The sequence below is a fragment of the Oryctolagus cuniculus genome, chromosome 8 (genome assembly GCF_964237555.1).
Source record: "Oryctolagus cuniculus chromosome 8, mOryCun1.1, whole genome shotgun sequence".
NCBI classification, from domain to species: Eukaryota; Metazoa; Chordata; class Mammalia; order Lagomorpha; family Leporidae; genus Oryctolagus; species Oryctolagus cuniculus.
Genome location: NC_091439.1, coordinates 130,020,736 through 130,045,699, shown reverse-complemented (window position 1 = coordinate 130,045,699; position 24,964 = coordinate 130,020,736). Strand labels below are relative to the sequence as shown.

General features: G+C 68.7%; 2 protein-coding genes across 12 annotated transcripts in view; one reads left to right on the top strand and one right to left on the bottom strand.

Annotated features, from left to right (window-relative positions):
* The window catches only part of LOC138843593 (rho GTPase-activating protein 20-like), a 139,463-nt gene extending 121,175 nt beyond the window's left edge, over window positions 1-18,288 (top strand). The window contains exon 19 of the mRNA XM_070048234.1: window positions 18,084-18,288. Coding sequence (XP_069904335.1) covers window positions 18,084-18,259 — 176 coding nt within the window. The 3' untranslated portion in view covers window positions 18,260-18,288. The remainder of the gene's footprint in view (window positions 1-18,083) is intronic.
* Window positions 1-24,964, bottom strand: part of LOC138843592 (rho GTPase-activating protein 20-like) — a 1,064,354-nt gene that overhangs the window by 550,920 nt on the left and 488,470 nt on the right. The window lies entirely within an intron of this gene.

Here is a 24,964-nt window from a genome sequence, read left to right as displayed (position 1 = left end):
CCCGAAACGCTGGCCTGTGCTCTGGAGCTGCGGGGACGTCCTCGGGGCTCTGCCCGGGAAGGATGTGCTCCCTGGGGAGAGAGGGGCCGCGGTGCGAGTCAGGCGCTCCGAGACGGGGCCGTGTGTCCTCCCGGGTGCTCTGGTTGGCTGCACGCTGCCTGGGCCTGTCCGCAGGTTGTCCGTTTCTCTGCGTGGTGGTCTGCTAACCCGTGCGGGAGGGGCGTAGGCTTCCCCGCCCCCCACGTCTGCTCCCGCCATGACCCACCCCGGGGGTCTGGTGCAGCACTCCCAGCCCGCATGCCTGGCGTCGCCACGGAGGCTGCGAGTGCAGAAGCCTCATGGGACCCGGCGTGGAGTGCCCCACTGCCCCTGGTGGCCCAGTGTGCGCAGCGGACTTAGGCGCGGGCACGCTGGGCTCCGCGAGGGTGGTGCTCTGTGCCTCTGCCTCTCCTGAGACGTCCTTGCCTTCCTCTTGGCGTTGGCTGGTCTCCGAGCTCCCGGGACAGCGTCCAGGAGGCGTGGCCGCTGCCTGAGGACAAGTCCTCGATGTGCCCTCTGACGCTGGCACGAGCGTGTTCTGGACCCGTGCCGTGCCCCCAGGCAGCTGGGGAGTTGTCTGCCTTGTAGTGCGGCGGGCCACCAGGAGAATCTGACCCAGTGTCCTGGATGGGCCAGTTCCCAGTCGTGCGCTCGTGGCCCAGACCAGACCCGGGCTGGTGTGTGGAGCCAGCCACGCGGGCCCGTCTGTCCTGCGTGCCCTGAGTGGGCGCAGATGAGAGAGGGCGCGGTTGCTCCGTCCGCTTTTCTCCCCTCTCGCCCCCATGCGGGGAGCCGTCCAGCGAGGCCTGGCTGGACTGAGCCCGTGCCGGACACGGTGCTCCGTTGCCGTCCTGGAGGGCCCAGAGGATTGCTCGAGGTGTGCCCACCAGGCCCCTCCCCTGAGACAGGGGGCTGGGTGCCGTCAGGTTCTTTCTTGGCTGCCCCTGGAACCCGGAGGTGGCCCTTGCCTGGTTCCTGGATCCTTTCACTTCCCCTTCCTCGTCGCCTTGCCGTGTGGAAGGGAAGGGCCGCTCTTAGCCCGCCAGCCCTGGCCAAGGAGGGGAACCCACTCGGAGGGTGGGGTGGCACCAAGGCCTTGCGCGGCCCAACGCACAAGGGGGGACGGCGCGCCCTGCTGCGGGCCCTCGCCCTGGCCCCGGTGCCACCAGTTTCCCTTGGCCGGGATTCTTTGTGGCCTAGGCAGGCAGGCGCCCGTGCTGTCTCCACTCTGACCTAGGCACCCACCCACATGAGGCGTCGGGAGGTGTGGGGCCGGGAGAACATTGCTCTGCCTGGTTTCCTAGGCGGAGGCAGGTGTGTTGTCGGCAGAGACCCTCACTCAGGCCAAGTGCGTGATGTCTCTTCTTCTTCCGCAGACGCCGAGCCCGGCACCCGGGAACCTGTTCCGGACGTGCCGCTCCCAACCATGACTCCCAGCACCGAGGAGGCTGACCACGACCACGACCACGACCACGACCACGACCACGACCACGACCACGACCCCGACCCCGACCCCGACCACGACCACGGTAGGGGCCCGTGTGCCTTGTGTCCTCTGCCCCTGGGAGCCCGCTGGGTTGCCGGGGCTCCTTGAGCGAGAACGGGCTTTCCTATTGCCTCCGGGACCGGGAAGGTGTCGCCATGCGATTCCTTGTCCCGAAACGCTGGCCTGTGCTCTGGAGCTGCGGGGACGTCCTCGGGGCTCTGCCCGGGAAGGATGTGCTCCCTGGGGAGAGAGGGGCCGCGGTGCGAGTCAGGCGCTCCGAGACGGGGCCGTGTGTCCTCCCGGGTGCTCTGGTTGGCTGCACGCTGCCTGGGCCTGTCCGCAGGTTGTCCGTTTCTCTGCGTGGTGGTCTGCTAACCCGTGCGGGAGGGGCGTAGGCTTCCCCGCCCCCCACGTCTGCTCCCGCCATGACCCACCCCGGGGGTCTGGTGCAGCACTCCCAGCCCGCATGCCTGGCGTCGCCACGGAGGCTGCGAGTGCAGAAGCCTCATGGGACCCGGCGTGGAGTGCCCCACTGCCCCTGGTGGCCCAGTGTGCGCAGCGGACTTAGGCGCGGGCACGCTGGGCTCCGCGAGGGTGGTGCTCTGTGCCTCTGCCTCTCCTGAGACGTCCTTGCCTTCCTCTTGGCGTTGGCTGGTCTCCGAGCTCCCGGGACAGCGTCCAGGAGGCGTGGCCGCTGCCTGAGGACAAGTCCTCGATGTGCCCTCTGACGCTGGCACGAGCGTGTTCTGGACCCGTGCCATGCCCCCAGGCAGCTGGGGAGTTGTCTGCCTTGTAGTGCGGCGGGCCACCAGGAGAATCTGACCCAGTGTCCTGGATGGGCCAGTTCCCAGTCGTGCGCTCGTGGCCCAGACCAGACCCGGGCTGGTGTGTGGAGCCAGCCACGCGGGCCCGTCTGTCCTGCGTGCCCTGAGTGGGCGCAGATGAGAGAGGGCGCGGTTGCTCCGTCCGCTTTTCTCCCCTCTCGCCCCCATGCGGGGAGCCGTCCAGCGAGGCCTGGCTGGACTGAGCCCGTGCCGGACACGGTGCTCCGTTGCCGTCCTGGAGGGCCCAGAGGATTGCTCGAGGTGTGCCCACCAGGCCCCTCCCCTGAGACAGGGGGCTGGGTGCCGTCAGGTTCTTTCTTGGCTGCCCCTGGAACCCGGAGGTGGCCCTTGCCTGGTTCCTGGATCCTTTCACTTCCCCTTCCTCGTCGCCTTGCCGTGTGGAAGGCAAGGGCCGCTCTTAGCCCGCCAGCCCTGGCCAAGGAGGGGAACCCACTCGGAGGGTGGGGTGGCACCAAGGCCTTGCGCGGCCCACCGCACAAGGGGGGACGGCGCGCCCTGCTGCGGGCCCTCGCCCTGGCCCCGGTGCCACCAGTTTCCCTTGGCCGGGATTCTTTGTGGCCTAGGCAGGCAGGCGCCCGTGCTGTCTCCACTCTGACCTAGGCACCCACCCACATGAGGCGTCGGGAGGTGTGGGGCCGGGAGAACATTGCTCTGCCTGGTTTCCTAGGCGGAGGCAGGTGTGTTGTCGGCAGAGACCCTCACTCGGGCCAAGTGCGTGATGTCTCTTCTTCTTCCGCAGACGCCGAGCCCGGCACCCGGGAACCTGTTCCGGACGTGCCGCTCCCAACCATGACTCCCAGCACCGAGGAGGCTGACCACGACCACGACCACGACCACGACCACGACCACGACCACGGTAGGGGCCCGTGTGCCTTGTGTCCTCTGCCCCTGGGAGCCCGCTGGGTTGCCGGGGCTCCTTGAGTGAGAACGGGCTTTCCTATTGCCTCCGGGACCGGGAAGGTGTCGCCATGCGATTCCTTGTCCCGAAACGCTGGCCTGTGCTCTGGAGCTGCGGGGACGTCCTCGGGGCTCTGCCCGGGAAGGATGTGCTCCCTGGGGAGAGAGGGGCCGCGGTGCGAGTCAGGCGCTCCGAGACGGGGCCGTGTGTCCTCCCGGGTGCTCTGGTTGGCTGCACGCTGCCTGGGCCTGTCCGCAGGTTGTCCGTTTCTCTGAGTGGTGGTCTGCTAACCCGTGCGGGAGGGGCGTAGGCTTCCCCGCCCCCCACGTCTGCTCCCGCCATGACCCACCCCGGGGGTCTGGTGCAGCACTCCCAGCCCGCATGCCTGGCGTCGCCACGGAGGCTGCGAGTGCAGAAGCCTCATGGGACCCGGCGTGGAGTGCCCCACTGCCCCTGGTGGCCCAGTGTGCGCAGCGGACTTAGGCGCGGGCACGCTGGGCTCCGCGAGGGTGGTGCTCTGTGCCTCTGCCTCTCCTGAGACGTCCTTGCCTTCCTCTTGGCGTTGGCTGGTCTCCGAGCTCCCGGGACAGCGTCCAGGAGGCGTGGCCGCTGCCTGAGGACAAGTCCTCGATGTGCCCTCTGACGCTGGCACGAGCGTGTTCTGGACCCGTGCCGTGCCCCCAGGCAGCTGGGGAGTTGTCTGCCTTGTAGTGCGGCGGGCCACCAGGAGAATCTGACCCAGTGTCCTGGATGGGCCAGTTCCCAGTCGTGCGCTCGTGGCCCAGACCAGACCCGGGCTGGTGTGTGGAGCCAGCCACGCGGGCCCGTCTGTCCTGCGTGCCCTGAGTGGGCGCAGATGAGAGAGGGCGCGGTTGCTCCGTCCGCTTTTCTCCCCTCTCGCCCCCATGCGGGGAGCCGTCCAGCGAGGCCTGGCTGGACTGAGCCCGTGCCGGACACGGTGCTCCGTTGCCGTCCTGGAGGGCCCAGAGGATTGCTCGAGGTGTGCCCACCAGGCCCCTCCCCTGAGACAGGGGGCTGGGTGCCATCAGGTTCTTTCTTGGCTGCCCCTGGAACCCGGAGGTGGCCCTTGCCTGGTTCCTGGATCCTTTCACTTCCCCTTCCTCGTCGCCTTGCCGTGTGGAAGGGAAGGGCCGCTCTTAGCCCGCCAGCCCTGGCCAAGGAGGGGAACCCACTCGGAGGGTGGGGTGGCACCAAGGCCTTGCGCGGCCCAACGCACAAGGGGGGGACGGCGCGCCCTGCTGCGGGCCCTCGCCCTGGCCCCGGTGCCACCAGTTTCCCTTGGCCGGGATTCTTTGTGGCCTAGGCAGGCAGGCGCCCGTGCTGTCTCCACTCTGACCTAGGCACCCACCCACATGAGGCGTCGGGAGGTGTGGGGCCGGGAGAACATTGCTCTGCCTGGTTTCCTAGGCGGAGGCAGGTGTGTTGTCGGCAGAGACCCTCACTCAGGCCAAGTGCGTGATGTCTCTTCTTCTTCCGCAGACGCCGAGCCCGGCACCCGGGAACCTGTTCCGGACGTGCCGCTCCCAACCATGACTCCCAGCACCGAGGAGGCTGACCACGACCACGACCACGACCCCGACCCCGACCACGACAGCGGTAGGGGCCCGTGTGCCTTGTGTCCTCTGCCCCTGGGAGCCCGCTGGGTTGCCGGGGCTCCTTGAGCGAGAACGGGCTTTCCTATTGCCTCCGGGACCGGGAAGGTGTCGCCATGCGATTCCTTGTCCCGAAACGCTGGCCTGTGCTCTGGAGCTGCGGGGACGTCCTCGGGGCTCTGCCCGGGAAGGATGTGCTCCCTGGGGAGAGAGGGGCCGCGGTGCGAGTCAGGCGCTCCGAGACGGGGCCGTGTGTCCTCCCGGGTGCTCTGGTTGGCTGCACGCTGCCTGGGCCTGTCCGCAGGTTGTCCGTTTCTCTGCGTGGTGGTCTGCTAACCCGTGCGGGAGGGGCGTAGGCTTCCCCGCCCCCCACGTCTGCTCCCGCCATGACCCACCCCGGGGGTCTGGTGCAGCACTCCCAGCCCGCATGCCTGGCGTCGCCACGGAGGCTGCGAGTGCAGAAGCCTCATGGGACCCGGCGTGGAGTGCCCCACTGCCCCTGGTGGCCCAGTGTGCGCAGCGGACTTAGGCGCGGGCACGCTGGGCTCCGCGAGGGTGGTGCTCTGTGCCTCTGCCTCTCCTGAGACGTCCTTGCCTTCCTCTTGGCGTTGGCTGGTCTCCGAGCTCCCGGGACAGCGTCCAGGAGGCGTGGCCGCTGCCTGAGGACAAGTCCTCGATGTGCCCTCTGACGCTGGCACGAGCGTGTTCTGGACCCGTGCCGTGCCCCCAGGCAGCTGGGGAGTTGTCTGCCTTGTAGTGCGGCGGGCCACCAGGAGAATCTGACCCAGTGTCCTGGATGGGCCAGTTCCCAGTCGTGCGCTCGTGGCCCAGACCAGACCCGGGCTGGTGTGTGGAGCCAGCCACGCGGGCCCGTCTGTCCTGCGTGCCCTGAGTGGGCGCAGATGAGAGAGGGCGCGGTTGCTCCGTCCGCTTTTCTCCCCTCTCGCCCCCATGCGGGGAGCCGTCCAGCGAGGCCTGGCTGGACTGAGCCCGTGCCGGACACGGTGCTCCGTTGCCGTCCTGGAGGGCCCAGAGGATTGCTCGAGGTGTGCCCACCAGGCCCCTCCCCTGAGACAGGGGGCTGGGTGCCGTCAGGTTCTTTCTTGGCTGCCCCTGGAACCCGGAGGTGGCCCTTGCCTGGTTCCTGGATCCTTTCACTTCCCCTTCCTCGTCGCCTTGCCGTGTGGAAGGCAAGGGCCGCTCTTAGCCCGCCAGCCCTGGCCAAGGAGGGGAACCCACTCGGAGGGTGGGGTGGCACCAAGGCCTTGCGCGGCCCAACGCACAAGGGGGGACGGCGCGCCCTGCTGCGGGCCCTCGCCCTGGCCCCGGTGCCACCAGTTTCCCTTGGCCGGGATTCTTTGTGGCCTAGGCAGGCAGGCGCCCGTGCTGTCTCCACTCTGACCTAGGCACCCACCCACATGAGGCGTCGGGAGGTGTGGGGCCGGGAGAACATTGCTCTGCCTGGTTTCCTAGGCGGAGGCAGGTGTGTTGTCGGCAGAGACCCTCACTCAGGCCAAGTGCGTGATGTCTCTTCTTCTTCCGCAGACGCCGAGCCCGGCACCCGGGAACCTGTTCCGGACGTGCCGCTCCCAACCATGACTCCCAGCACCGAGGAGGCTGACCACGACCACGACCACGACCCCGACCCCGACCACGACAGCGGTAGGGGCCCGTGTGCCTTGTGTCCTCTGCCCCTGGGAGCCCGCTGGGTTGCCGGGGCTCCTTGAGCGAGAACGGGCTTTCCTATTGCCTCCGGGACCGGGAAGGTGTCGCCATGCGATTCCTTGTCCCGAAACGCTGGCCTGTGCTCTGGAGCTGCGGGGACGTCCTCGGGGCTCTGCCCGGGAAGGATGTGCTCCCTGGGGAGAGAGGGGCCGCGGTGCGAGTCAGGCGCTCCGAGACGGGGCCGTGTGTCCTCCCGGGTGCTCTGGTTGGCTGCACGCTGCCTGGGCCTGTCCGCAGGTTGTCCGTTTCTCTGCGTGGTGGTCTGCTAACCCGTGCGGGAGGGGCGTAGGCTTCCCCGCCCCCCACGTCTGCTCCCGCCATGACCCACCCCGGGGGTCTGGTGCAGCACTCCCAGCCCGCATGCCTGGCGTCGCCACGGAGGCTGCGAGTGCAGAAGCCTCATGGGACCCGGCGTGGAGTGCCCCACTGCCCCTGGTGGCCCAGTGTGCGCAGCGGACTTAGGCGCGGGCACGCTGGGCTCCGCGAGGGTGGTGCTCTGTGCCTCTGCCTCTCCTGAGACGTCCTTGCCTTCCTCTTGGCGTTGGCTGGTCTCCGAGCTCCCGGGACAGCGTCCAGGAGGCGTGGCCGCTGCCTGAGGACAAGTCCTCGATGTGCCCTCTGACGCTGGCACGAGCGTGTTCTGGACCCGTGCCGTGCCCCCAGGCAGCTGGGGAGTTGTCTGCCTTGTAGTGCGGCGGGCCACCAGGAGAATCTGACCCAGTGTCCTGGATGGGCCAGTTCCCAGTCGTGCGCTCGTGGCCCAGACCAGACCCGGGCTGGTGTGTGGAGCCAGCCACGCGGGCCCGTCTGTCCTGCGTGCCCTGAGTGGGCGCAGATGAGAGAGGGCGCGGTTGCTCCGTCCGCTTTTCTCCCCTCTCGCCCCCATGCGGGGAGCCGTCCAGCGAGGCCTGGCTGGACTGAGCCCGTGCCGGACACGGTGCTCCGTTGCCGTCCTGGAGGGCCCAGAGGATTGCTCGAGGTGTGCCCACCAGGCCCCTCCCCTGAGACAGGGGGCTGGGTGCCGTCAGGTTCTTTCTTGGCTGCCCCTGGAACCCGGAGGTGGCCCTTGCCTGGTTCCTGGATCCTTTCACTTCCCCTTCCTCGTCGCCTTGCCGTGTGGAAGGGAAGGGCCGCTCTTAGCCCGCCAGCCCTGGCCAAGGAGGGGAACCCACTCGGAGGGTGGGGTGGCACCAAGGCCTTGCGCGGCCCAACGCACAAGGGGGGACGGCGCGCCCTGCTGCGGGCCCTCGCCCTGGCCCCGGTGCCACCAGTTTCCCTTGGCCGGGATTCTTTGTGGCCTAGGCAGGCAGGCGCCCGTGCTGTCTCCACTCTGACCTAGGCACCCACCCACATGAGGCGTCGGGAGGTGTGGGGCCGGGAGAACATTGCTCTGCCTGGTTTCCTAGGCGGAGGCAGGTGTGTTGTCGGCAGAGACCCTCACTCAGGCCAAGTGCGTGATGTCTCTTCTTCTTCCGCAGACGCCGAGCCCGGCACCCGGGAACCTGTTCCGGACGTGCCGCTCCCAACCATGACTCCCAGCACCGAGGAGGCTGACCACGACCACGACCACGACCACGACCACGACCACGACCACGGTAGGGGCCCGTGTGCCTTGTGTCCTCTGCCCCTGGGAGCCCGCTGGGTTGCCGGGGCTCCTTGAGTGAGAACGGGCTTTCCTATTGCCTCCGGGACCGGGAAGGTGTCGCCATGCGATTCCTTGTCCCGAAACGCTGGCCTGTGCTCTGGAGCTGCGGGGACGTCCTCGGGGCTCTGCCCGGGAAGGATGTGCTCCCTGGGGAGAGAGGGGCCGCGGTGCGAGTCAGGCGCTCCGAGACGGGGCCGTGTGTCCTCCCGGGTGCTCTGGTTGGCTGCACGCTGCCTGGGCCTGTCCGCAGGTTGTCCGTTTCTCTGAGTGGTGGTCTGCTAACCCGTGCGGGAGGGGCGTAGGCTTCCCCGCCCCCCACGTCTGCTCCCGCCATGACCCACCCCGGGGGTCTGGTGCAGCACTCCCAGCCCGCATGCCTGGCGTCGCCACGGAGGCTGCGAGTGCAGAAGCCTCATGGGACCCGGCGTGGAGTGCCCCACTGCCCCTGGTGGCCCAGTGTGCGCAGCGGACTTAGGCGCGGGCACGCTGGGCTCCGCGAGGGTGGTGCTCTGTGCCTCTGCCTCTCCTGAGACGTCCTTGCCTTCCTCTTGGCGTTGGCTGGTCTCCGAGCTCCCGGGACAGCGTCCAGGAGGCGTGGCCGCTGCCTGAGGACAAGTCCTCGATGTGCCCTCTGACGCTGGCACGAGCGTGTTCTGGACCCGTGCCGTGCCCCCAGGCAGCTGGGGAGTTGTCTGCCTTGTAGTGCGGCGGGCCACCAGGAGAATCTGACCCAGTGTCCTGGATGGGCCAGTTCCCAGTCGTGCGCTCGTGGCCCAGACCAGACCCGGGCTGGTGTGTGGAGCCAGCCACGCGGGCCCGTCTGTCCTGCGTGCCCTGAGTGGGCGCAGATGAGAGAGGGCGCGGTTGCTCCGTCCGCTTTTCTCCCCTCTCGCCCCCATGCGGGGAGCCGTCCAGCGAGGCCTGGCTGGACTGAGCCCGTGCCGGACACGGTGCTCCGTTGCCGTCCTGGAGGGCCCAGAGGATTGCTCGAGGTGTGCCCACCAGGCCCCTCCCCTGAGACAGGGGGCTGGGTGCCGTCAGGTTCTTTCTTGGCTGCCCCTGGAACCCGGAGGTGGCCCTTGCCTGGTTCCTGGATCCTTTCACTTCCCCTTCCTCGTCGCCTTGCCGTGTGGAAGGCAAGGGCCGCTCTTAGCCCGCCAGCCCTGGCCAAGGAGGGGAACCCACTCGGAGGGTGGGGTGGCACCAAGGCCTTGCGCGGCCCAACGCACAAGGGGGGGACGGCGCGCCCTGCTGCGGGCCCTCGCCCTGGCCCCGGTGCCACCAGTTTCCCTTGGCCGGGATTCTTTGTGGCCTAGGCAGGCAGGCGCCCGTGCTGTCTCCACTCTGACCTAGGCACCCACCCACATGAGGCGTCGGGAGGTGTGGGGCCGGGAGAACATTGCTCTGCCTGGTTTCCTAGGCGGAGGCAGGTGTGTTGTCGGCAGAGACCCTCACTCAGGCCAAGTGCGTGATGTCTCTTCTTCTTCCGCAGACGCCGAGCCCGGCACCCGGGAACCTGTTCCGGACGTGCCGCTCCCAACCATGACTCCCAGCACCGAGGAGGCTGACCACGACCACGACCACGACCCCGACCACGACCACGACCACGGTAGGGGCCCGTGTGCCTTGTGTCCTCTGCCCCTGGGAGCCCGCTGGGTTGCCGGGGCTCCTTGAGCGAGAACGGGCTTTCCTATTGCCTCCGGGACCGGGAAGGTGTCGCCATGCGATTCCTTGTCCCGAAACGCTGGCCTGTGCTCTGGAGCTGCGGGGACGTCCTCGGGGCTCTGCCCGGGAAGGATGTGCTCCCTGGGGAGAGAGGGGCCGCGGTGCGAGTCAGGCGCTCCGAGACGGGGCCGTGTGTCCTCCCGGGTGCTCTGGTTGGCTGCACGCTGCCTGGGCCTGTCCGCAGGTTGTCCGTTTCTCTGCGTGGTGGTCTGCTAACCCGTGCGGGAGGGGCGTAGGCTTCCCTGCCCCCCACGTCTGCTCCCGCCATGACCCACCCCGGGGGTCTGGTGCAGCACTCCCAGCCCGCATGCCTGGCGTCGCCACGGAGGCTGCGAGTGCAGAAGCCTCATGGGACCCGGCGTGGAGTGCCCCACTGCCCCTGGTGGCCCAGTGTGCGCAGCGGACTTAGGCGCGGGCACGCTGGGCTCCGCGAGGGTGGTGCTCTGTGCCTCTGCCTCTCCTGAGACGTCCTTGCCTTCCTCTTGGCGTTGGCTGGTCTCCGAGCTCCCGGGACAGCGTCCAGGAGGCGTGGCCGCTGCCTGAGGACAAGTCCTCGATGTGCCCTCTGACGCTGGCACGAGCGTGTTCTGGACCCGTGCCGTGCCCCCAGGCAGCTGGGGAGTTGTCTGCCTTGTAGTGCGGCGGGCCACCAGGAGAATCTGACCCAGTGTCCTGGATGGGCCAGTTCCCAGTCGTGCGCTCGTGGCCCAGACCAGACCCGGGCTGGTGTGTGGAGCCAGCCACGCGGGCCCGTCTGTCCTGCGTGCCCTGGGTGGGCGCAGATGAGAGAGGGCGCGGTTGCTCCGTCCGCTTTTCTCCCCTCTCGCCCCCATGCGGGGAGCCGTCCAGCGAGGCCTGGCTGGACTGAGCCCGTGCCGGACACGGTGCTCCGTTGCCGTCCTGGAGGGCCCAGAGGATTGCTCGAGGTGTGCCCACCAGGCCCCTCCCCTGAGACAGGGGGCTGGGTGCCGTCAGGTTCTTTCTTGGCTGCCCCTGGAACCCGGAGGTGGCCCTTGCCTGGTTCCTGGATCCTTTCACTTCCCCTTCCTCGTCGCCTTGCCGTGTGGAAGGGAAGGGCCGCTCTTAGCCCGCCAGCCCTGGCCAAGGAGGGGAACCCACTCGGAGGGTGGGGTGGCACCAAGGCCTTGCGCGGCCCAACGCACAAGGGGGGGACGGCGCGCCCTGCTGCGGGCCCTCGCCCTGGCCCCGGTGCCACCACTTTCCCTTGGCCGGGATTCTTTGTGGCCTAGGCAGGCAGGCGCCCGTGCTGTCTCCACTCTGACCTAGGCACCCACCCACATGAGGCGTCGGGAGGTGTGGGGCCGGGAGAACATTGCTCTGCCTGGTTTCCTAGGCGGAGGCAGGTGTGTTGTCGGCAGAGACCCTCACTCAGGCCAAGTGCGTGATGTCTCTTCTTCTTCCGCAGACGCCGAGCCCGGCACCCGGGAACCTGTTCCGGACGTGCCGCTCCCAACCATGACTCCCAGCACCGAGGAGGCTGACCACGACCACGACCACGACCCCGACCACGACCACGACCACGACCACGGTAGGGGCCCGTGTGCCTTGTGTCCTCTGCCCCTGGGAGCCCGCTGGGTTGCCGGGGCTCCTTGAGCGAGAACGGGCTTTCCTATTGCCTCCGGGACCGGGAAGGTGTCGCCATGCGATTCCTTGTCCCGAAACGCTGGCCTGTGCTCTGGAGCTGCGGGGACGTCCTCGGGGCTCTGCCCGGGAAGGATGTGCTCCCTGGGGAGAGAGGGGCCGCGGTGCGAGTCAGGCGCTCCGAGACGGGGCCGTGTGTCCTCCCGGGTGCTCTGGTTGGCTGCACGCTGCCTGGGCCTGTCCGCAGGTTGTCCGTTTCTCTGCGTGGTGGTCTGCTAACCCGTGCGGGAGGGGCGTAGGCTTCCCCGCCCCCCACGTCTGCTCCCGCCATGACCCACCCCGGGGGTCTGGTGCAGCACTCCCAGCCCGCATGCCTGGCTTCGCCACGGAGGCTGCGAGTGCAGAAGCCTCATGGGACCCGGCGTGGAGTGCCCCACTGCCCCTGGTGGCCCAGTGTGCGCAGCGGACTTAGGCGCGGGCACGCTGGGCTCCGCGAGGGTGGTGCTCTGTGCCTCTGCCTCTCCTGAGACGTCCTTGCCTTCCTCTTGGCGTTGGCTGGTCTCCGAGCTCCCGGGACAGCGTCCAGGAGGCGTGGCCGCTGCCTGAGGACAAGTCCTCGATGTGCCCTCTGACGCTGGCACGAGCGTGTTCTGGACCCGTGCCGTGCCCCCAGGCAGCTGGGGAGTTGTCTGCCTTGTAGTGCGGCGGGCCACCAGGAGAATCTGACCCAGTGTCCTGGATGGGCCAGTTCCCAGTCGTGCGCTCGTGGCCCAGACCAGACCCGGGCTGGTGTGTGGAGCCAGCCACGCGGGCCCGTCTGTCCTGCGTGCCCTGAGTGGGCGCAGATGAGAGAGGGCGCGGTTGCTCCGTCCGCTTTTCTCCCCTCTCGCCCCCATGCGGGGAGCCGTCCAGCGAGGCCTGGCTGGACTGAGCCCGTGCCGGACACGGTGCTCCGTTGCCGTCCTGGAGGGCCCAGAGGATTGCTCGAGGTGTGCCCACCAGGCCCCTCCCCTGAGACAGGGGGCTGGGTGCCGTCAGGTTCTTTCTTGGCTGCCCCTGGAACCCGGAGGTGGCCCTTGCCTGGTTCCTGGATCCTTTCACTTCCCCTTCCTCGTCGCCTTGCCGTGTGGAAGGGAAGGGCCGCTCTTAGCCCGCCAGCCCTGGCCAAGGAGGGGAACCCACTCGGAGGGTGGGGTGGCACCAAGGCCTTGCGCGGCCCAACGCACAAGGGGGGGACGGCGCGCCCTGCTGCGGGCCCTCGCCCTGGCCCCGGTGCCACCAGTTTCCCTTGGCCGGGATTCTTTGTGGCCTAGGCAGGCAGGCGCCCGTGCTGTCTCCACTCTGACCTAGGCACCCACCCACATGAGGCGTCGGGAGGTGTGGGGCCGGGAGAACATTGCTCTGCCTGGTTTCCTAGGCGGAGGCAGGTGTGTTGTCGGCAGAGACCCTCACTCAGGCCAAGTGCGTGATGTCTCTTCTTCTTCCGCAGACGCCGAGCCCGGCACCCGGGAACCTGTTCCGGACGTGCCGCTCCCAACCATGACTCCCAGCACCGAGGAGGCTGACCACGACCACGACCACGACCCCGACCCCGACCACGACCACGACCACGGTAGGGGCCCGTGTGCCTTGTGTCCTCTGCCCCTGGGAGCCCGCTGGGTTGCCGGGGCTCCTTGAGCGAGAACGGGCTTTCCTATTGCCTCCGGGACCGGGAAGGTGTCGCCATGCGATTCCTTGTCCCGAAACGCTGGCCTGTGCTCTGGAGCTGCGGGGACGTCCTCGGGGCTCTGCCCGGGAAGGATGTGCTCCCTGGGGAGAGAGGGGCCGCGGTGCGAGTCAGGCGCTCCGAGACGGGGCCGTGTGTCCTCCCGGGTGCTCTGGTTGGCTGCACGCTGCCTGGGCCTGTCCGCAGGTTGTCCGTTTCTCTGCGTGGTGGTCTGCTAACCCGTGCGGGAGGGGCGTAGGCTTCCCCGCCCCCCACGTCTGCTCCCGCCATGACCCACCCCGGGGGTCTGGTGCAGCACTCCCAGCCCGCATGCCTGGCTTCGCCACGGAGGCTGCGAGTGCAGAAGCCTCATGGGACCCGGCGTGGAGTGCCCCACTGCCCCTGGTGGCCCAGTGTGCGCAGCGGACTTAGGCGCGGGCACGCTGGGCTCCGCGAGGGTGGTGCTCTGTGCCTCTGCCTCTCCTGAGACGTCCTTGCCTTCCTCTTGGCGTTGGCTGGTCTCCGAGCTCCCGGGACAGCGTCCAGGAGGCGTGGCCGCTGCCTGAGGACAAGTCCTCGATGTGCCCTCTGACGCTGGCACGAGCGTGTTCTGGACCCGTGCCGTGCCCCCAGGCAGCTGGGGAGTTGTCTGCCTTGTAGTGCGGCGGGCCACCAGGAGAATCTGACCCAGTGTCCTGGATGGGCCAGTTCCCAGTCGTGCGCTCGTGGCCCAGACCAGACCCGGGCTGGTGTGTGGAGCCAGCCACGCGGGCCCGTCTGTCCTGCGTGCCCTGAGTGGGCGCAGATGAGAGAGGGCGCGGTTGCTCCGTCCGCTTTTCTCCCCTCTCGCCCCCATGCGGGGAGCCGTCCAGCGAGGCCTGGCTGGACTGAGCCCGTGCCGGACACGGTGCTCCGTTGCCGTCCTGGAGGGCCCAGAGGATTGCTCGAGGTGTGCCCACCAGGCCCCTCCCCTGAGACAGGGGGCTGGGTGCCGTCAGGTTCTTTCTTGGCTGCCCCTGGAACCCGGAGGTGGCCCTTGCCTGGTTCCTGGATCCTTTCACTTCCCCTTCCTCGTCGCCTTGCCGTGTGGAAGGCAAGGGCCGCTCTTAGCCCGCCAGCCCTGGCCAAGGAGGGGAACCCACTCGGAGGGTGGGGTGGCACCAAGGCCTTGCGCGGCCCAACGCACAAGGGGGGATGGCGCGCCCTGCTGCGGGCCCTCGCCCTGGCCCCGGTGCCACCACTTTCCCTTGGCCGGGATTCTTTGTGGCCTAGGCAGGCAGGCGCCCGTGCTGTCTCCACTCTGACCTAGGCACCCACCCACATGAGGCGTCGGGAGGTGTGGGGCCGGGAGAACATTGCTCTGCCTGGTTTCCTAGGCGGAGGCAGGTGTGTTGTCGGCAGAGACCCTCACTCAGGCCAAGTGCGTGATGTCTCTTCTTCTTCCGCAGACGCCGAGCCCGGCACCCGGGAACCTGTTCCGGACGTGCCGCTCCCAACCATGACTCCCAGCACCGAGGAGGCTGACCACGACCACGACCACGACCCCGACCACGACCACGACCACGGTAGGGGCCCGTGTGCCTTGTGTCCTCTGCCCCTGGGAGCCCGCTGGGTTGCCGGGGCTCCTTGAGCGAGAACGGGCTTTCCTATTGCCTCCGGGACCGGGAAGGTGTCGCCATGCGATTCCTTGTCCCGAAACGCTGGCCTGTGCTCTGGAGCTGCGGGGACGTCCTCGGGGCTCTGCCCGGGAAGGATGTGCTCCCTGGGGAGAGAGGGGCCGCGGTGCGAGTCAGGCGCTCCGAGACGGGGCCGTGTGTCCTCCCGGGTGCTCTGGTTGGCTGCACGCTGCCTGGGCCTGTCCGCAGGTTGTCCGTTTCTCTGCGTGGTGGTCTGCTAACCCGTGCGGGAGGGGCGTAGGCTTCCCCGCCCCCCACGTCTGCTCCCGCCATGACCCACCCCGGGGGTCTGGTGCAGCACTCCCAGCCCGCATGCCTGGCGTGGCCACGGAGGCTGCGAGTGCAGAAGCCTCATGGGACCCGGCGTGGAGTGCCCCACTGCCCCTGGTGGCCCAGTGTGCGCAGCGGACTTAGGCGCGGGCACGCTGGGCTCCGCGAGGGTGGTGCTCTGTGCCTCTGCCTCTCCTGAGACGTCCTTGCCTTCCTCTTGGCGTTGGCTGGTCTCCGAGCTCCCGGGACAGCGTCCAGGAGGCGTGGCCGCTGCCTGAGGACAAGTCCTCGATGTGCCCTCTGACGCTGGCACGAGCGTGTTCTGGACCCGTGCCGTGCCCCCAGGCAGCTGGGGAGTTGTCTGCCTTGTAGTGCGGCGGGCCACCAGGAGAATTTGACCCAGTGTCCTGGATGGGCCAGTTCCCAGTCGTGCGCTCGTGGCCCAGACCAGACCCGGGCTGGTGTGTGGAGCCAGCCACGCGGGCCCGTCTGTCCTGCGTGCCCTGAGTGGGCGCAGATGAGAGAGGGCGCGGTTGCTCCGTCCGCTTTTCTCCCCTCTCGCCCCCATGCGGGGAGCCGTCCAGCGAGGCCTGGCTGGACTGAGCCCGTGCCGGACACGGTGCTCCGTTGCCGTCCTGGAGGGCCCAGAGGATTGCTCGAGGTGTGCCCACCAGGCCCCTCCCCTGAGACAGGGGGCTGGGTGCCGTCAGGTTCTTTCTTGGCTGCCCCTGGAACCCGGAGGTGGCCCTTGCCTGGTTCCTGGATCCTTTCACTTCCCCTTCCTCGTCGCCTTGCCGTGTGGAAGGGAAGGGCCGCTCTTAGCCCGCCAGCCCTGGCCAAGGAGGGGAACCCACTCGGAGGGTGGGGTGGCACCAAGGCCTTGCGCGGCCCAACGCACAAGGGGGGACGGCGCGCCCTGCTGCGGGCCCTCGCCCTGGCCCCGGTGCCACCAGTTTCCCTTGGCTGGGATTCTTTGTGGCCTAGGCAGGCAGGCGCCCGTGCTGTCTCCACTCTGACCTAGGCACCCACCCACATGAGGCGTCGGGAGGTGTGGGGCCGGGAGAACATTGCTCTGCCTGGTTTCCTAGGCGGAGGCAGGTGTGTTGTCGGCAGAGACCCTCACTCAGGCCAAGTGCGTGATGTCTCTTCTTCTTCCGCAGACGCCGAGCCCGGCACCCGGGAACCTGTTCCGGACGTGCCGCTCCCAACCATGACTCCCAGCACCGAGGAGGCTGACCACGACCACGACCACGACCACGACCACGACCACGACCACGACCACGACCCCGACCCCGACCACGACCACGACCACGGTAGGGGCCCGTGTGCCTTGTGTCCTCTGCCCCTGGGAGCCCGCTGGGTTGCCGGGGCTCCTTGAGCGAGAACGGGCTTTCCTATTGCCTCCGGGACCGGGAAGGTGTCGCCATGCGATTCCTTGTCCCGAAACGCTGGCCTGTGCTCTGGAGCTGCGGGGACGTCCTCGGGGCTCTGCCCGGGAAGGATGTGCTCCCTGGGGAGAGAGGGGCCGCGGTGCGAGTCAGGCGCTCCGAGACGGGGCCGTGTGTCCTCCCGGGTGCTCTGGTTGGCTGCACGCTGCCTGGGCCTGTCCGCAGGTTGTCCGTTTCTCTGCGTGGTGGTCTGCTAACCCGTGCGGGAGGGGCGTAGGCTTCCCCGCCCCCCACGTCTGCTCCCGCCATGACCCACCCCGGGGGTCTGGTGCAGCACTCCCAGCCCGCATGCCTGGCGTCGCCACGGAGGCTGCGAGTGCAGAAGCCTCATGGGACCCGGCGTGGAGTGCCCCACTGCCCCTGGTGGCCCAGTGTGCGCAGCGGACTTAGGCGCGGGCACGCTGGGCTCCGCGAGGGTGGTGCTCTGTGCCTCTGCCTCTCCTGAGACGTCCTTGCCTTCCTCTTGGCGTTGGCTGGTCTCCGAGCTCCCGGGACAGCGTCCAGGAGGCGTGGCCGCTGCCTGAGGACAAGTCCTCGATGTGCCCTCTGACGCTGGCACGAGCGTGTTCTGGACCCGTGCCGTGCCCCCAGGCAGCTGGGGAGTTGTCTGCCTTGTAGTGCGGCGGGCCACCAGGAGAATCTGACCCAGTGTCCTGGATGGGCCAGTTCCCAGTCGTGCGCTCGTGGCCCAGACCAGACCCGGGCTGGTGTGTGGAGCCAGCCACGCGGGCCCGTCTGTCCTGCGTGCCCTGAGTGGGCGCAGATGAGAGAGGGCGCGGTTGCTCCGTCCGCTTTTCTCCCCTCTCGCCCCCATGCGGGGAGCCGTCCAGCGAGGCCTGGCTGGACTGAGCCCGTGCCGGACACGGTGCTCCGTTGCCGTCCTGGAGGGCCCAGAGGATTGCTCGAGGTGTGCCCACCAGGCCCCTCCCCTGAGACAGGGGGCTGGGTGCCGTCAGGTTCTTTCTTGGCTGCCCCTGGAACCCGGAGGTGGCCCTTGCCTGGTTCCTGGATCCTTTCACTTCCCCTTCCTCGTCGCCTTGCCGTGTGGAAGGGAAGGGCCGCTCTTAGCCCGCCAGCCCTGGCCAAGGAGGGGAACCCACTCGGAGGGTGGGGTGGCACCAAGGCCTTGCGCGGCCCAACGCACAAGGGGGGACGGCGCGCCCTGCTGCGGGCCCTCGCCCTGGCCCCGGTGCCACCACTTTCCCTTGGCCGGGATTCTTTGTGGCCTAGGCAGGCAGGCGCCCGTGCTGTCTCCACTCTGACCTAGGCACCCACCCACATGAGTCGTCGGGAGGTGTGGGGCAGGGAGAACATTGCTCTGCCTGGTTACCTAGGCGGAGGCAGGTGTGTTGTCGGCAGAGACCCTCACTCAGGCCAAGTGCGTGATGTCTCTTCTTCTTCCGCAGACGCCGAGCCCGGCACCCGAGAACCTGTTCCGGACGTGCCGCTCCCAACCATGACTCCCAGCACCGAGGAGGCTGACCACGACCTCGACCACGACCCCGACCACGACCACGGTAGGGGCCCGTGTGCCTTGTGTCCTCTGCCCCTGGGAGCCCGCTGGGTTGCCGGGGCTCCTTGAGCGAGAACGGGCTTTCCTATTGCCTCCGGGACCGGGAAGGTGTCGCCATGCGATTCCTTGTCCCGAAACGCTGGCCTGTGCTCTGGAGCTGCGGGGACGTCCTCGGGGCTCTGCCCGGGAAGGATGTGCTCCCTGGGGAGAGAGGGGCCGCGGTGCGAGTCAGGCGCTCCGAGACGGGGCCGTGTGTCCTCCCGGGTGCTCTGGTTGGCTGCACGCTGCCTGGGCCTGTCCGCAGGTTGTCCGTTTCTCTGCGTGGTGGTCTGCTAACCCGTGCGGGAGGGGCGTAGGCTTCCCCGCCCCCCACGTCTGCTCCCGCCATGACCCACCCCGGGGGTCTGGTGCAGCACTCCCAGCCCGCATGCCTGGCGTCGCCACGGAGGCTGCGAGTGCAGAAGCCTCATGGGACCCGGCGTGGAGTGCCCCACTGCCCCTGGTGGCCCAGTGTGCGCAGCGGACTTTGGCGCGGGCACGCTGGGCTCCGCGAGGGTGGTGCTCTGTGCCTCTGCCTCTCCTGAGACGTCCTTGCCTTCCTCTTGGCGTTGGCTGGTCTCCGAGCTCCCGGGACAGCGTCCAGGAGGCGTGGCCGCTGCCTGAGGACAAGTCCTCGATGTGCCCTCTGACGCTGGCACGAGCGTGTTCTGGACCCGTGCCGTGCCCCCAGGCAGCTGGGGAGTTGTCTGCCTTGTAGTGCGGCGGGCCACCAGGAGAATCTGACCCAGTGTCCTGGATGGGCCAGTTCCCAGTCGTGCGCTCGTGGCCCAGACCAGACCCGGGCTGGTGTGTGGAGCCAGCCACGCGGGCCCGTCTGTCCTGCGTGCCCTGAGTGGGCGCAGATGAGAGAGGGCGCGGTTGCTCCGTCCGCTTTTCTCCCCTCTCGCCCCCATGCGGGGAGCCGTCCAGCGAGGCCTGGCTGGACTGAGCCCGTGCCGGACACGGTGCTCCGTTGCCGTCCTGGAGGGCCCAGAGGATTGCTCGAGGTGTGCCCACCAGGCCCCTCCCCTGAGACAGGGGGCTGGGTGCCGTCAGGTTCTTTCTTGGCTGCCCCTGGAACCCGGAGGTGGCCCTTGCCTGGTTCCTGGATCCTTTCACTTCCCCTTCCTCGTCGCCTTGCCGTGTGGAAGGGAAGGGCCGCTCTTAGCCCGCCAGCCCTGGCCAAGGAGGGGAACCCACTCGGAGGGTGGGGTGGCACCAAGGCCTTGCGCGGCCCAACGCACAAGGGGGGACGGCGCGCCCTGCTGCGGGCCCTCGCCCTGGCCCCGGTGCCACCACTTTCCCTTGGCCGGGATTCTTTGTGGCCTAGGCAGGCAGGCGCCCGTGCTGTCTCCACTCTGACCTAGGCACCCACCCACATGAGGCATCGGGAGGTGTGGGGCCGGGAGAACATTGCTCTGCCTGGTTTCCTAGGCGGAGGCAGGTGTGTTGTCGGCAGAGACCCTCACTCAGGCCAAGTGCGTGATGTCTCTTCTTCTTCCGCAGACGCCGAGCCCGGCACCCGGGAACCTGTTCCGGACGTGCCGCTCCCAACCATGACTCCCAGCACCGAGGAGGCTGACCACGACCACGACCACGACCACGACCACGACCACGACCACGGTAGGGGCCCGTGTGCCTTGTGTCCTCTGCCCCTGGGAGCCCGCTGGGTTGCCGGGGCTCCTTGAGCGAGAACGGGCTTTCCTATTGCCTCCGGGACCGGGAAGGTGTCGCCATGCGATTCCTTGTCCCGAAACGCTGGCCTGTGCTCTGGAGCTGCGGGGACGTCCTCGGGGCTCTGCCCGGGAAGGATGTGCTCCCTGGGGAGAGAGGGGCCACGGTGCGAGTCAGGCGCTCCGAGACGGGGCCGTGTGTCCTCCCGGGTGCTCTGGTTGGCTGCACGCTGCCTGGGCCTGTCCGCAGGTTGTCCGTTTCTCTGCGTGGTGGTCTGCTAACCCGTGCGGGAGGGGCGTAGGCTTCCCCGCCCCCCACGTCTGCTCCCGCCATGACCCACCCCGGGGGTCTGGTGCAGCACTCCCAGCCCGCATGCCTGGCGTCGCCACGGAGGCTGCGAGTGCAGAAGCCTCATGGGACCCGGCGTGGAGTGCCCCACTGCCCCTGGTGGCCCAGTGTGCGCAGCGGACTTAGGCGCGGGCACGCTGGGCCCCGCGAGGGTGGTGCTCTGTGCCTCTGCCTCTCCTGAGACGTCCTTGCCTTCCTCTTGGCGTTGGCTGGTCTCCGAGCTCCCGGGACAGTGTCCAGGAGGCGTGGCCGCTGCCTGAGGACAAGTCCTCGATGTGCCCTCTGATGCTGGCACGAGCGTGTTCTGGACCCGTGCCGTGCCCCCAGGCAGCTGGGGAGTTGTCTGCCTTGTAGTGCGGCGGGCCACCAGGAGAATCTGACCCAGTGTCCTGGATGGGCCAGTTCCCAGTCGTGCGCTCGTGGCCCAGACCAGACCCGGGCTGGTGTGTGGAGCCAGCCACGCGGGCCCGTCTGTCCTGCGTGCCCTGAGTGGGCGCAGATGAGAGAGGGCGCGGTTGCTCCGTCCGCTTTTCTCCCCTCTCGCCCCCATGCGGGGAGCCGTCCAGCGAGGCCTGGCTGGACTGAGCCCGTGCCGGACACGGTGCTCCGTTGCCGTCCTGGAGGGCCCAGAGGATTGCTCGAGGTGTGCCCACCAGGCCCCTCCCCTGAGACAGGGGGCTGGGTGCCGTCAGGTTCTTTCTTGGCTGCCCCTGGAACCCGGAGGTGGCCCTTGCCTGGTTCCTGGATCCTTTCACTTCCCCTTCCTCGTCGCCTTGCCGTGTGGAAGGCAAGGGCCGCTCTTAGCCCGCCAGCCCTGGCCAAGGAGGGGAACCCACTCGGAGGGTGGGGTGGCACCAAGGCCTTGCGCGGCCCAACGCACAAGGGGGGGACGGCGCGCCCTGCTGCGGGCCCTCGCCCTGGCCCCGGTGCAACCAGTTTCCCTTGGCCGGGATTCTTTGTGGCCTAGGCAGGCAGGCGCCCGTGCTGTCTCCACTCTGACCTAGGCACCCACCCACATGAGGCGTCGGGAGGTGTGGGGCCGGGAGAACATTGCTCTGCCTGGTTTCCTAGGCGGAGGCAGGTGTGTTGTCGGCAGAGACCCTCACTCAGGCCAAGTGCGTGATGTCTCTTCTTCTTCCGCAGACGCCGAGCCCGGCACCCGGGAACCTGTTCCGGACGTGCCGCTCCCAACCATGACTCCCAGCACCGAGGAGGCTGACCACGACCACGACCACGACCACGACCACGACCACGACCACGACCACGACCCCGACCCCGACCACGACCACGGTAGGGGCCCGTGTGCCTTGTGTCCTCTGCCCCTGGGAGCCCGCTGGGTTGCCGGGGCTCCTTGAGCGAGAACGGGCTTTCCTATTGCCTCCGGAACCGGGAAGGTGTCGCCATGCGATTCCTTGTCCCGAAACGCTGGCCTGTGCTCTGGAGCTGCGGGGACGTCCTCGGGGCTCTGCCCGGGAAGGATGTGCTCCCTGGGGAGAGAGGGGCCGCGGTGCGAGTCAGGCGCTCCGAGACGGGGCCGTGTGTCCTCCCGGGTGCTCTGGTTGGCTGCACGCTGCCTGGGCCTGTCCGCAGGTTGTCCGTTTCTCTGCGTGGTGGTCTGCTAACCCGTGCGGGAGGGGCGTAGGCTTCCCCGCCCCCCACGTCTGCTCCCGCCATGACCCACCCCGGGGGTCTGGTGCAGCACTCCCAGCCCGCATGCCTGGCGTCGCCACGGAGGCTGCGAGTGCAGAAGCCTCATGGGACCCGGCGTGGAGTGCCCCACTGCCCCTGGTGGCCCAGTGTGCGCAGCGGACTTAGGCGCGGGCACGCTGGGCTCCGCGAGGGTGGTGCTCTGTGCCTCTGCCTCTCCTGAGACGTCCTTGCCTTCCTCTTGGCGTTGGCTGGTCTCCGAGCTCCCGGGACAGCGTCCAGGAGGCGTGGCCGCTGCCTGAGGACAAGTCCTCGATGTGCCCTCTGACGCTGGCACGAGCGTGTTCTGGACCCGTGCCGTGCCCCCAGGCAGCTGGGGAGTTGTCTGCCTTGTAGTGCGGCGGGCCACCAGGAGAATCTGACCCAGTGTCCTGGATGGGCCAGTTCCCAGTCGTGCGCTCGTGGCCCAGACCAGACCCGGGCTGGTGTGTGGAGCCAGCCACGCGGGCCCGTCTGTCCTGCGTGCCCTGAGTGGGCGCAGATGAGAGAGGGCGCGGTTGCTCCGTCCGCTTTTCTCCCCTCTCGCCCCCATGCGGGGAGCCGTCCAGCGAGGCCTGGCTGGACTGAGCCCGTGCCGGACACGGTGCTCCGTTGCCGTCCTGGAGGGCCCAGAGGATTGCTCGAGGTGTGCCCACCAGGCCCCTCCCCTGAGACAGGGGGCTGGGTGCCGTCAGGTTCTTTCTTGGCTGCCCCTGGAACCCGGAGGTGGCCCTTGCCTGGTTCCTGGATCCTTTCACTTCCCCTTCCTCGTCGCCTTGCCGTGTGGAAGGCAAGGGCCGCTCTTAGCCCGCCAGCCCTGGCCAAGGAGGGGAACCCACTCGGAGGGTGGGGTGGCACCAAGGCCTTGCGCGGCCCAACGCACAAGGGGGGGACGGCGCGCCCTGCTGCGGGCCCTCGCCCTGGCCCCGGTGCCACCAGTTTCCCTTGGCCGGGATTCTTTGTGGCCTAGGCAGGCAGGCGCCCGTGCTGTCTCCACTCTGACCTAGGCACCCACCCACATGAGGCGTCGGGAGGTGTGGGGCCGGGAGAACATTGCTCTGCCTGGTTTCCTAGGCGGAGGCAGGTGTGTTGTCGGCAGAGACCCTCACTCAGGCCAAGTGCGTGATGTCTCTTCTTCTTCCGCAGACGCCGAGCCCGGCACCCGGGAACCTGTTCCGGACGTGCCGCTCCCAACCATGACTCCCAGCACCGAGGAGGCTGACCACGACCACGACCACGACCCCGACCACGACCACGACCACGACCACGGTAGGGGCCCGTGTGCCTTGTGTCCTCTGCCCCTGGGAGCCCGCTGGGTTGCCGGGGCTCCTTGAGCGAGAACGGGCTTTCCTATTGCCTCCGGGACCGGGAAGGTGTCGCCATGCGATTCCTTGTCCCGAAACGCTGGCCTGTGCTCTGGAGCTGCGGGGACGTCCTCGGGGCTCTGCCCGGGAAGGATGTGCTCCCTGGGGAGAGAGGGGCCGCGGTGCGAGTCAGGCGCTCCGAGACGGGGCCGTGTGTCCTCCCGGGTGCTCTGGTTGGCTGCACGCTGCCTGGGCCTGTCCGCAGGTTGTCCGTTTCTCTGCGTGGTGGTCTGCTAACCCGTGCGGGAGGGGCGTAGGCTTCCCCGCCCCCCACGTCTGCTCCCGCCATGACCCACCCCGGGGGTCTGGTGCAGCACTCCCAGCCCGCATGCCTGGCGTCGCCACGGAGGCTGCGAGTGCAGAAGCCTCATGGGACCCGGCGTGGAGTGCCCCACTGCCCCTGGTGGCCCAGTGTGCGCAGCGGACTTAGGCGCGGGCACGCTGGGCTCCGCGAGGGTGGTGCTCTGTGCCTCTGCCTCTCCTGAGACGTCCTTGCCTTCCTCTTGGCGTTGGCTGGTCTCCGAGCTCCCGGGACAGCGTCCAGGAGGCGTGGCCGCTGCCTGAGGACAAGTCCTCGATGTGCCCTCTGACGCTGGCACGAGCGTGTTCTGGACCCGTGCCGTGCCCCCAGGCAGCTGGGGAGTTGTCTGCCTTGTAGTGCGGCGGGCCACCAGGAGAATCTGACCCAGTGTCCTGGATGGGCCAGTTCCCAGTCGTGCGCTCGTGGCCCAGACCAGACCCGGGCTGGTGTGTGGAGCCAGCCACGCGGGCCCGTCTGTCCTGCGTGCCCTGAGTGGGCGCAGATGAGAGAGGGCGCGGTTGCTCCGTCCGCTTTTCTCCCCTCTCGCCCCCATGCGGGGAGCCGTCCAGCGAGGCCTGGCTGGACTGAGCCCGTGCCGGACACGGTGCTCCGTTGCCGTCCTGGAGGGCCCAGAGGATTGCTCGAGGTGTGCCCACCAGGCCCCTCCCCTGAGACAGGGGGCTGGGTGCCGTCAGGTTCTTTCTTGGCTGCCCCTGGAACCCGGAGGTGGCCCTTGCCTGGTTCCTGGATCCTTTCACTTCCCCTTCCTCGTCGCCTTGCCGTGTGGAAGGCAAGGGCCGCTCTTAGCCCGCCAGCCCTGGCCAAGGAGGGGAACCCACTCGGAGGGTGGGGTGGCACCAAGGCCTTGCGCGGCCCAACGCACAAGGGGGGGACGGCGCGCCCTGCTGCGGGCCCTCGCCCTGGCCCCGGTGCCACCAGTTTCCCTTGGCCGGGATTCTTTGTGGCCTAGGCAGGCAGGCGCCCGTGCTGTCTCCACTCTGACCTAGGCACCCACCCACATGAGGCGTCGGGAGGTGTGGGGCCGGGAGAACATTGCTCTGCCTGGTTTCCTAGGCGGAGGCAGGTGTGTTGTCGGCAGAGACCCTCACTCAGGCCAAGTGCGTGATGTCTCTTCTTCTTCCGCAGACGCCGAGCCCGGCACCCGGGAACCTGTTCCGGACGTGCCGCTCCCAACCATGACTCCCAGCACCGAGGAGGCTGACCACGACCACGACCACGACCACGACCACGACCACGACCACGACCACGACCCCGACCCCGACCACGACCACGGTAGGGGCCCGTGTGCCTTGTGTCCTCTGCCCCTGGGAGCCCGCTGGGTTGCCGGGGCTCCTTGAGCGA